The sequence below is a fragment of the Elephas maximus genome, chromosome 11 (assembly GCF_024166365.1).
Source record: "Elephas maximus indicus isolate mEleMax1 chromosome 11, mEleMax1 primary haplotype, whole genome shotgun sequence".
NCBI lineage: Eukaryota > Metazoa > Chordata > Mammalia > Proboscidea > Elephantidae > Elephas > Elephas maximus.
Window position 1 is genome coordinate 91,346,256 of NC_064829.1, and position 11,806 is coordinate 91,358,061.

General features: G+C 56.6%; 2 protein-coding genes across 4 annotated transcripts; both read right to left on the reverse strand.

The window, feature by feature from the left end:
• Positions 1–746: 746 nt before the first annotated feature.
• On the reverse strand, positions 747–7,879 carry CCDC106 (coiled-coil domain containing 106). Of its 2 annotated transcripts, none has more exons than XM_049900840.1 (6): positions 7,639–7,879; positions 6,824–7,021; positions 6,554–6,661; positions 6,262–6,438; positions 3,042–3,248; positions 747–1,817 (listed from the first exon to the last, which is right to left on the reverse strand). In XM_049900840.1, exons 2-6 carry the CDS (start codon positions 6,852–6,854, stop codon positions 1,501–1,503), a joined length of 840 nt encoding a protein of 279 aa, XP_049756797.1. In that variant the 5' UTR covers positions 6,855–7,021; positions 7,639–7,879; the 3' UTR covers positions 747–1,500. The 2 variants fall into 2 exon arrangements, with proteins under 2 accessions (XP_049756797.1, XP_049756798.1); XM_049900841.1 differs by having other exon boundaries at positions 7,635–7,879.
• Positions 7,880–9,657: 1,778 nt separating this feature from the next.
• Positions 9,658–11,777, reverse strand: ZNF581 (zinc finger protein 581). 2 transcript variants are annotated; one of them, XM_049900597.1, is made up of 2 exons: positions 11,618–11,777; positions 9,658–10,677 (listed from the first exon to the last, which is right to left on the reverse strand). In XM_049900597.1, the coding sequence occupies exon 2, from the start codon at positions 10,656–10,658 to the stop codon at positions 10,065–10,067; it is 594 nt and encodes a 197-aa protein (XP_049756554.1). In that variant the 5' UTR covers positions 10,659–10,677; positions 11,618–11,777; the 3' UTR covers positions 9,658–10,064. The 2 variants fall into 2 exon arrangements, with proteins under 2 accessions (XP_049756554.1, XP_049756555.1); XM_049900598.1 differs by lacking the exon at positions 11,618–11,777 and adding an exon at positions 11,515–11,562.
• Between the last annotated feature and the right edge of the window lie 29 nt (positions 11,778–11,806).

The following is an 11,806-nucleotide window of genomic DNA, read 5'->3' on the forward strand; positions in this document are numbered from 1 at the left end:
CTCCCGGCACCTGGCTCTACGGGTGGGGATAGCGGAGGAAAAGAAGGGCGGATCTCGCTGAAGGCCTAATGAGATTGCGCGAAACAAAAGCAGCCAGCGGGACGAAGGGTACGCGCGGCCGCCGCGGAGGTTGCCAGCCCGGCTTTGTGCGCCTGCGCAGGGCGGAAGCGGAGCCCTCGTAGAGACCAGTCTGAGGCGAGATTTCTCACTTCCCCGGGAGGAGCAGACGCCAGAGTGTCCTGCGCGCATGCGCGAGATCTTCCCCTCCTATCGTGAAGATACATAATCCCCGGACGTTAAGGCAGTCCGCCCTCTGCTGGTTGTCCCAGCAACCGCTTCAGCGTGCTCGCGGGCCCTCTCCTGCCGCGCAGGCGCAGGAGGTAGCTAAGAAAGCACTTCCGGGAGACCGGTCATCTGGAACTACCGCCCCCTGGCGGATCGGCGGAAACATCCGCTCTGAGATTATGTGGTCCCGCGGTAGCCTTCTGTGCTACCGATAGGTCGCGGAGTCCGGCTAGCTACCGCCCGGTCTCTATCCCAAATAACCCAGGGGCAGTGTTCACTCCTCTTTTCCGGAGATCTGTGCCCTCTGTTCCCCAGGACACAGCTGCCTCTCTCCCTCCCACCTCTGCCTAAAAAAAAAAAAAATTGGGGCTAATTACACCCTGTCTTTCCCCATTTCCCGCCTGACCGCCTGCTTCCTGGAACCCCCAGCACCCCCGTCACCGTCTCCGTAGCAACAGCCACCCCCTCCCGACCACGTCCCCCTCCGAGCAAGAGGCTGGGCCTGCTTTATTCCAAATCTTCTCGTCTCTTTAAATTCTTTGCATAATTCTCTGCGGCACATGGGATGGGGCGGCCCGGAATGGGTGTGGGAAGCTCCCGGCAGGGGAGGCCGGGTCGTGCCAGCCTATCTGGGTGGCTGGAGGTGGAGACGGGTCTATACAGTCTCTCCAGCCCAGCAAGAGAGGGCGGCACGCAGTCAGCTCCCGAGAAGGCCGCTTTCCAGGAGGACTGAGGCCCAGGGATGGCAGGGCAGGTGCAGCTCAAATGGAAGGGTTTTCTTGTTGGAGGAAGATGCCGGTGTTCAGGAAAAGGCAGAAATGGACCCCGGGTAGTAGCTCTTGAAAGCCCAACTAAGTGAGCGCCCCAGTGAAGAGGAGGATGCTAGAAACGTGGGAGGCAAGAGGGACAGATCTATATACAGGCGGCCTGGATGTGGGAGTGGAGGTCTGCAGGAGAAAGAGGCACACCTGGTCCCACCGAGGCCCTATGAGGAACACCCACTCATGTACTTGAGTTCCTGGAGAGGATCCCCCTCACACATATGCACCCCTAGAGACTGGGTAGAGTCCCACTCACACGCACACAGTCCCAGAGGCTAGCAAGGTCCCACTCATGCACGTGCTCCAGGGGCTGGGGAGGACAGAGGAGAGCAGGGTGGGGAGAATTTGAGGGTAGAGGGCAGGTGGACCATGGGCATGTCCCAGCAGCAGGCGGTCACCGCTTGAAACGGTAGGTGATGGGCAACAGCAGCTTGCTTTTCTTGAGGGCCTGCACCTTCTTGAGCGTTTCCTCATCCAGGGCCAGGAAGCAGCGGCGGGAGTATTCAAGCAGGCGTTCCTTGGAGGGGTCGAACTCGCCCACCTCTGCCAGCTTCTCAGGCGCCACGATGAGTAGCTCAGCAATGGGTGTGGTCAGTGCCACCGTATTGCGGTCCACGCAGTGGTGCTCAAAGGCTCGAGACATGCTCTTCAGCTTCTGGAAGGTGCCCAGTATCTTCTTGTAGCGGCAGAGGACACCATCTGCATCCTTAACTGCAAGGTGGGGTGGGGTTGGGGGACAGACACAGATGTGGAGGACAGACAGGGATGGGGGAGAGAAACGTGAGAGATAGAAAGAGACACACAGACATGGGGGGACAGAGACAGATGTGGGGGACAGACAGGCATGAGGAATGAAAAGAGAGACATGGGACAGAAAGATGGGTTGAGAGGCACACTTAGAGGAAAGGAAATGGAGACAGATGAGCCCCAAACCAGAAGAAAATGGGTAAACAAAATAGAAAGCAGGAGAAAAAGGCGGAAGAGTGAGAGGAGATGGGAAAGCAGATGAGACAGAAGGTGGACCGGTGCAAAATGGGAGGAGGAGGTCCCAGAGATAAGGATGAGGAAAGGGAAGGAACGGAGATTCGGATTAAACCCACGAGTCAGGCTTTCCATGGGCACTCGGTAAACGTTACTTCGTCCCCAGACCCTGTCTCCTAATCCCAGACCATCCACTATCTTCCTGACTGCTGCCCCCTCATCCCCCCCCCCAAAAGATCCTGCCCCAAGGCAGGCCATCAGCTCAGTAATGACACATAACAGTGAATGCTCAGGCACGAAATGTGCTATCCCAAGGGCTTCCTGTGAGTTCGCCCACCCTCCAAGGGAGCTCCTAATGCCACCTCCTTTTTACCCATGAGGAAACTGAGGCTGAGGAAGGTTAAAGAACATGCCCACCATCATCCTGCTGGCAGGGCGAACCAGAATGTAAAGGATATAGGGCCCAGACCTGCCACATCAAGGCTGGGGGAGATGAAACCAGCTGCAGGCTTTTACAGATAGGAAGACTGAGGCCTGGATGGAGAGCAGAAGGGACGGCCTCTGCAAAGGCCACAGGACAGATCCCTGCCCACCTGACCCAAACCCCTCCACACACATATACATGCTGAGATACACTCTCACACTTATACACTCATACATACTCTTGTGTATGCACACACATGCACACCAACATATTTCCATACACTCAATATACATTATCAATACACGTATACACTCACACACACATTCATAAACTCATACATATACTCATATATACATTCACATCATACACTCATACATACGCACTAACGTACATATCACTCATGCACACGCACACACATACTGTCACATACACGCATGGTAATACACTCGTGCACATACATACTTTCATATACACACATGCTCGTATACACACTCATACCTACATAAACTCACCCCAGACCCCCTACTCACCTCGTTGCCTCTCCCGTGCCTTGGGCTTGCTGAAGCGCCTCCGGCCTGTGCCTCCCTTCTGCTTTTGCCTCTTCCTCTCGCTGGAGTTGCCTTCTTCGGATCCTCCGCTGAGCGAGGAGGCCGCTGACTCTGGGTCGGAGGCCTCAGCTCCACCCCGACTGTCCCCCTCAACCCTCCGGGGCCCAGGCTTCACCCGGCAGTGGTCCTCTGGGAAGAGGAGGAGAGAGAGACACACACATGAATGAAGGGGCCTGAAGGGCAGGTGGCAGGATGGGGACCAAGCATCCCCTCACAGCTCCTGAGGCCTGGGTGGATCCCTGGAAGCCAGAGGTTCAGGCAGGGGAGAGGCTGGGCTCCCCAAAACTGGGGTCCTCAACAAGGGCTAGGGTACAGTAGACACTAAGGCCCTTACTGTGACCCCTGCATGAAGTGGGATTTGGGGGATGGCATCATGGGTGGAAGCAGTTTCCAGGTGCCTGCCTGCAGGCTCCTGACATCGGGGGCCTTGGGATGGTCTGTGACAACATGGGGTTCCCACAGCGGAGGAAGAGTTTTCTAGGGATCTAGGTGGGACCCCCAGAAGAGTGAGGTCTAGAATCACGGGGAGCAGGCAAGACAAGGTGGGGTGGGGGGCAAGTGCTGAGAGAGACCACAGCCCTCTGGGTGTGGCGTGCTGGGACTCCACCAGGCTCTCCGCAGGGACCCTCAAAAGGGCAGGTCTGGGCAGAGAGGTTCGTTGCTGGGGTTCCCACTGAGGAAGACCAGGGGCCCCTGACACCAGCTGTCAGGGGAAAGAGCTGAACTGACCGGGATGGAACCAGAACCTTGCAGGTCTCCATCAGCATGGGGCAAAAGCTTAAGTACCTGGTGTCTCCAGCGAGAGGTGGTCCAGCACAGAAGAATGGCTGGATTCCCAGATACCAGGGTCCTCAATAGTGCAGATGCTAGAAACCATGTGCCTCTAGCCCACGCTTTGAGAACAGGTTAGGTTAACAGGACTGTGGGGGCTTTTGAGGGGTCTTGCAAGAGACCCCACTGGGGCTGAATGTGAGAGAGGCCAAAAAAAACCAAACTCATTGTTGTCAAGTTGATTCCGACTCATAGTGACCCTATAAAACAGAGTAGAACTGCCCCATAGGGTTTCCAAGGAGCACCTGGTGGGTTTGAACTGCCAACCTAACCTTTTGGTTAGCAGTCATAGCTCTTAACCACTATGCCATCAGGATTTACGTGAGGGAGAGGGTGGGTATTTAGAGGCTGGATTCTCCAAAATGTGGGCTAAAGATTTGGCAAAGGGAAGCTCTGGCTATGCGAAAAGCAGACAGGGGTGGTCTTCAAATGTGTAAGTATGGTGCCGGGCCGAGCCTGTAGGGAGAAATGCTCCAACCTGCTCAGCCTTGGGGAGGGCCTGAGTATCAGACAGGGAAGGGGGCTGGAGATCCAAGGGTTATTGTTGTTGGGTGCCTTCAACTCAATTCTGACTCATAGCAACCCCATGTGACAGAGTAGAACTGCCCCATATGGTTTTCTCATCTGTAATCTTTACTGGGGAAACCCTGGTGGCGTAGCGGTTAAATACTACAGCTGCTAACCAAGAGGTTGGCAGTTCAAATCTGCCACGTGCTCTTTGGAAACTCTATGGGGCAGTTCTACCCTGTCCTATACGGTCACTAAGAGTCGGAATCGACTGGACAACAGTGAGTTTTTGTTTTTGTTTTAATCTCTACTGGAGCAGATCGCCAGGTCTTTCTCCCTTGTAGCCACTAGGCGGATTCCAAATACCAACCTTTCTGCTGACATCTGAATCCTTAACCTTTCAGCCACCAGGGCTCCCTTAAGGATTGCTGTTGTTGTTACTGTAGTTGTTGTTGTGTGCCCTCGAGTCAATTCTAACTCCTGATGACCCTATAACCTAATCAACCCAAATGCCGTTGAGTTGAATAAAACTGTCCCATAGGATTTCTAAACGTCATTTTTGCTGGAGCAGATCGCTGGGTCTTTCTTCCACAAAGCCACTGGGTGGATTCAAACCTTACAGTTAGCAGCCAAGTGTTTAACCTTTGCACCACCAGAACTCCTTCCAAGGGTTGCTATGGGTCATGAGTTATAACAGATCAAGGAAAAGGGATGTGCTAGCGACACTTAGAAAGCAGGCACGGTTTGGGGGACAACATGCTGAGATCCCCCCAAGAAAATCCCCCAGCAACCTGCTAGGGAAAAGGCTTAGGGTCTTTGATGGGGAAGAAGCTCTGAATAGTCAGGGTAGCATGCAGGGGGAGTCCCTGGGTAGTGCGAACGGTTAACATGCTCGCTGCTAACTGAAAGACTGGAGGTTTGAATCCACCTAGAGGCACTTCGTAAGAAAGTCCTGGCGATCTACTTCCAAAAAAATCTGCCATTGAAGACACTATGGAGTGCAGTTCTATTCCAACACTCATGGGGTCACCATAAGTCGAAGTTGACTCAACAGTAATTAGTGCTTTTTAGCAGACAATGTGTGTGCAAAGAGACAGGTTCCTTGAGGACCCAAATAGGAATGGGGTACAGTAGGAGGAGGCCAGATATTTGGACTCACCAGGCTAAGATGAAGAGGCAGCCCCCCCCCACACACACACAGAGGAAACCAGGAGAATGAGAGTGGGCCTCCTGGACAAGGACATGAAGGGAGGTGCCCCTAAGGAGTTGGGACCAGAGTAATCGAGGAGAGAGCAGTCTGGACTCTTAGGTCCCATAGTCCTGAGAGAATATGCCAGGGTGCTTTGGTGAACTGATGGAGAAAACAGATAGTTGTCATTAGCTGCCATTGAGTTGGCCCTCAACTCGTGGCGACCCCACGCGAAACAGGATCTGACCATTGTGATCCATAGGGTTTTCAATGGCTGATTTTTGGATGTAAATTGCCAGGCCTTTGTTTCTGGTCTGTCTTAATCTGGAAGCTCCACTGAAAACTGTTCAACATCACAGCCACACACAAGCCTCCACTGACAGACACATGGTGGATGTGCATGAAAGTGCATTGGCTGGAAATTGAATCCTGGTATGTGAGAATAAGAAAACTTGAACATCAGGCAGGCAGAGAAGCATGGCCTGGGGGTCCCCGAAATGCACAGGGGAGTAGCAGACAGGGTCAAGCCCCAAAGGGTGGGGCTTCGAGTGTAGGAGAGCTGGGCACCCAAGGGTGGGGCAGGGCAGGGGACCAGATCATAGCAGCTCCCCTTACCTGCGTCCATGCGGGCAGAGGATATGAACTTGTCCAGCTGGCACCGCAAGAAATCCCTCTCCTCCTCCAGGTCCTCAATGCGCTTCTGCAGCCACGAGTTCCTCTCCAGGGCCATGTGCAGCTGGGCCTTGACACCATTCATCAGGGCCAGGGCCGCTGACGCAGCCTCCGGTGGCTCTAGGGACGCGGGAGGAGGGGGGGGTGCCGGCGACTCCCCAGGACTCCGGGGGGCGGGGCCGGCAGCCCGGCGGGTTCCAGTCCCTCCACACCCCCGCCCCCGCCCCCGGCTCACCCTCAAAGCTCCCCCGAGAGGGGCTCAGACTGTAAAAGATCTGTGAGTCTAGGTGGGGTGGCTGGTCGAAGGGAATGGAGATATCCAAGGCCTCATCGTCTGTCTTCACTGCAGAGGAGAGGCCCAGGAGTCACACTCTACACAAGTCCCCAGGCACTTTGGACAAGCCCCCCAACTGCAGCAGCCCCAGGGAGGGCAAAGGGCAGGGGCGGGTGCGCGGGCAGGCATGCGTGGAGACCGAGGGTGGGGAAGGGGACCCCGGCTCCTCACTTGTCCTCCACTGGCTGTTTCGGTCACTCATGGCAGGGCTTGTAGCAGACCGCACAGCTGGCAGCTGAGCACCTCAGGCGCACTGGACAGAAACAGCAGCCAGAGGTGGAGGAACCTGGATGGAGGCCTGGGGCCTCAACTCTTTACAGGTAAGCAAGGAGTCCTGAGGGTGCAGCTGGGGAGGCCGAGACTTCGGGTCTGAAGGAAGAGGGGCTGGGGGTCAGGATTCCTGGGTCTGAGGGAGGAGTGGGGGGACTCCTGGGTCTGAGGGAAGGGGAGGCTGGAGGTCCGAGCTTCTGAGTCTGAGGGAGAAGGGGGCCAGGGGCCCGGACATCTAGGTCCTGGGGGTGAAATGGGCTGGGCACTTAAATTACAGTGTTGAAGGAAGACAGTCTACGGCCCTAAATTTCTTGGATCCTCATGGGGTCTACAGAGCAGGGATACCCCGGCCTGAACGGTAAGGCCCCTCATCGCGGGCCACCTCGGTGAGTGGTGCAAGGGGGAAACTGCCCCAACTTCCAGGTTCAGAGAGTAGGGGTCCAGCCCACGAGTGGTGCCCCCACGCCCCTCCCCCGCAAGCGCGTGGGCAAGCAGGGCCCCCTCCGCCGTAGGGGGCCCGGTCGCGTGCGCGGTGCGCGAGGTCACGCGTGGGGGTGCGCCCCCCGCCCCCGCCCTTTGTCCCGCGGGTGGGAGGGGGAGTGACGGTGGACAGGGGTCCCCATGAAGGCAGGGGCCAGATGGGGGCGCGGACGCGGCCACCTCCCGCCCGCGATGCCCCGGGTTCGAGGGGCCAGGGTCCCCCCGCGCTCACCCACCCACGCGCGGAGTCCGGCCCAGGGACCAACGGCGGCGCCCATGCCCGGCGCCGGGGAGCGTCTGCAAAGTGTCACGGGGCGCAAGAAGCGCCCACCCATCCGCGCGTGGGAGGGGTAGCGGGAAGGCTCATCTAGGGCCGGGCGGCGCAGCGGGGAGAAACGCTGGACTTCGTCCGGTACTGGCCAGCCGGCACCGCCCCCTCCACGAGTCCCCGGCCCGTGAGAGGCCCGCCGCCTTCGCGGGAGGCCGGGCCCGCACTTGCGCGACAGCCCCTTGCCCCTATCTCCCTCCCGTCCGGAGGCCGGAGCAGGGAGCGTGGCAAAATTCCCATCTCCCGGGGAGCTGGTGCGGCTCGCGGGTCCCCCGGGTGGGTGGTGGCGACGCGCCGAGTTGTACCCCGGGGAAGGCAGGCGAATAGATAAGACAGCCAGGAAAGTTGTGGCAGAGAGGAGAACCCCCTTTTACCTAGCCCTAGAATTGAATGGTGCGGACCACCCCCCCCCCCAAACAACCTGCTCCTTTAACTCTCACGGGGAGTCATTTTAGGGGTGTGGGGCTCAGGATCAGGCGGGAAATGGGGGTGACCCCTCTCACCGGCAGTAGGTGCCGGGAACACTCCCTGCCCCCTACGTTACCGATTAAGAGTTGGCTTTGGAACATTCAGACCTAGATTTCAATCCAGGCCGCTCCTTTTTCCTCCCCAGTTTCCGTTTACTCACCTGTAAAGTGGAGAGAGTATAATCCCTTTTAGGCTTGCTGTGAGAATGCAGTGATACAAAACACGGAAAATTGCTCAGCCTGGCCATAGAAAAGACTCAAGATAGGAGCACCGTTAGCATTATTTGAGGTCAGACGGTGGGGGGGTGAACACAGCCCCTAGGAGGCTCTTTCCTTATCTGGAGTGTGGGGAGCAGATTTGTTCTTCTGCTCAAAAGGAGGTCGGAAGATAGAAGTGAGGCCCAGCACAATGCCTGGCACAGAATGGACATGCAAGGAAAATTAATGAAGAAGGCAGCTATTTATTACGCTTGCAGCACAATTCCACCTGCGTCTCATTCTCTGGTCTTCATTAGTATCCATGTTCTGGAATTTACCAGCCCTTATGAGAGCATGAGGGAAAGAGAATGTAAATGTTTGCAGGGGGAGACTCTAAATGTTTGTGCCACATAGAAAGTTGTGACCACACTCCTCCTCCCTGCTCCCTCACTTTACAGATATATTGCAGCCAGATCAAAAAGTCCAAGGGGAGCCTCCTGCCCTAGATCAGTGTTTTTCAAACTACCGGTTCATGGGCGGAGAATTCAATATAGTGGGAATCAGCAATTTACATTAGTACATTAAAAAGTATCAGAGTGCCCTGCACGTAGTAACATACCTGTTGTTAAAGGAACTTCTGTTTCACATATATTTTGTGTATCTGTATTAATTGGTCAGCTGGTAACCAAAAGGTCCGCAGTTCAAATCCACCAGCCACTCCTTGGAAACTCTATGGGGCAGTTCTACTCTGTCCTATAAGGTCGCTATGAGTTGGAATCAACTCCAAGGCAACTGGTTGATTTTTTTGGTATACCATGTTACAAGTCTCTGGGTGGTGCAAACAGCTAAGTGCTCAGCTGTTAACTGAAATGTTAGAGGTTCAAGTCTATCCAGAGGGGACTCAGAAGTAAGGCCTGGCGATCTACTTCTGAAAAATCAGCCATTGAAAGCCCTGTGGAGCAGTTCTGCTCTGCAACGCATGAGGTCACCATGAGTTGGAATTGACTGGGAGATTTGGGTATACCATGTTGCCACACAAAATGTGTTTCTTACTGTGGATTTTGGCTAACAAACAAAAGTTTGAAAACCATCTGCCTACAAGGCATAGGTCATAAGGAGCAGACTCCAGACTTAAAACCAGCGCCAGAAGGCCAACCTTCCCATTCCCCAGCCAGGCACACTGAGGCCCAAAGCCAGTGAAGGACTTTCTGAAGTCTCCCTGCTTTGGGGCTGTACCCTTGTCAAAGACCAACTCCAAGTGCTCAAAGTGGGAACCGTGTTTATTGGTTGTCCAGTCTCAGGCCCTGGCTGGGAGTGGGACACGGGTCTGGGGCCCACTCCCCCAACATCTGAATGGAGGCCCCAGGAAGACGGTGCAGATTTACTGGTCGCCCCCAGTCGCAGAGGATTTGCACACACTGCACACACACCCCTCCTGTCAGGACTAACCCACCGCGTATCTCCTGTGTTTGAGGCCAGAGGCCTCCACCCTGTGTCTGTGAAGTTTGATCCCATCATACCCCAGAAACTTGTGGAGGACCCAAAGATAGCGTGTGGCCCCTCCTTCCGGCGGGGCGGAGCCTCCAAGAGAAGGTTGATCTGCTTTTGTATTCAGGTATCTGAGGGCCACGGGAGTACATGGGACCTGGGGCATCGTCACCAGCCCAGCTCAGGGATGCTTCCAACGCGTGTGCTTCTGCAGCGTGTTCTGCTCCATAAAGCGGCGCGGGCAGTGTGGGCACTGGAACGGGCGCTCTCCCGAGTGTACCCGGCTATGCTGAGCCAGCTCACCCGCCTCCCTGAAGCGGCGGGGGCAAAGGGGGCAGCCATGGGGCCGCCCGCCCCCCGCCCGGTGGATGGAGTGATGCCGCGTCAAGTGGCTGGCCCTCTTGAAGGCTTTCCCGCAGGTATCACATTCAAACGGCTTCACTTCCGAGTGGGTGATGCTGTGTCGCTGGAGGTAAGACATGTACTCGAAGACTCGCGAGCACACGGGACAGCTGTAGCACTTTTTCTGGGCGGCAGCCCCCTCAGCCCCGGACCCTCTCTGCGATTCCTCGTCCACTAGCACGGTGTAGGGGACACCCTGGGTGTCAATGAGCAGGTAGTGGTTGGGTCGCTGAGGGGGAGAGGTCTGGGGAGAACCCGTGGAAGAGGATGGCCCTGGCTCTGGGGACCGGCCTATCCGAGGGGGCGGTGCCTCCATGGCCTCAAGGGAGAGAAGCGCCTGGGGCTGGGGGCAGGGGAGTGGCAGCACCAGCATCCGGAGCGGTAGCTGAGGCCTGGTGCAGTGGAGAGAAGAGAAGGTTACATAGAAGGGGGAAGCTCAGCCTCTATATACCTCCGACCAGAATTTCTGCATCCTCCTCCCCTCAAACTCCCTGCTCTAGTCTTCTACCCACCCCTGGACTCTACTGTCCTCTATTTGGCTCTTAAACCAAACAAAACTGTTGCCGTCCAGTTGATTCCGACTCATAGCGACCCAAAAGGATAGAGCAGAACTGCCCCATAGGGTTTCCAAGGCTGTATTCTTTATGGAATCCAACTGTCACATCTTTCTCTCGCGGAACAGCTGGTGGGTTTGCACCGCTGACCTTTCGTTTCGCTTAACCACTGCACCACCAGAACTCCTTATTTGGCTCCTAGAGTTTCTCTTTTGAAAACCTCTAAGTCTCCTAACCTCTACGCTCCACGGCCCCTCTGTACTCAACGCGATCTCTGTACCCCTCGATCCTCCCCCCTCGGCAACCTCCTCAGGTGCCTCCACTCTAGCCACCCCTCGGGCGTCTCTATGCTCCACCCGATAGATCTCCAGGTCTCCTTCTCCCAAATCCCCCGGACCCCTACATGCTCCACCCCGAGAAGCCTTTACTACCCTCTTCTATAGATCCCTAAACCTTCTCAATCCGGCTACAACGTTAGGACCCAGGGGTCGTAACCCGCCCTCTAGCCACCTCCCTCAATAGTTCTGCGTGTCTTCCCTCCCCTCGTCCTACAGGTTTTCTAACCCACACCCATCCACCTCCCAGCTTTCTAAGTCCCAGCGCTTTCTAGGGATCCACCCCCAAGCCAGCCCGCGGGCCTCTCCTGAGCCTTTCCATCCAAGCCCCCAGAAGCACCTCTCCAGGTGCCGGCCCCACCCCGCCCGGCGCACAGGTGCCCCCCAGGCCCCGCCCCACCCCTCTCTAAAGCCCGCTCCCGCCCTCCTCCCGGCCCCCGTACCGGGTGCAGCTGCCTCTCCGATCCGGGCGATTCCGGAACGGCCCCGGGATAACCTCGTGGTTGCAGGTGGCGGCGGAGCGGGGTCTCTGGGTGTCCCCCAGGAGCTGGCGGCGCCAGGTGAGGGGAGAGAAGGCCGGGGGGGGGCGTAGAAAGAAGAGGGTCCAGGGAGGGCGAAGGGGGCGGGGCGCC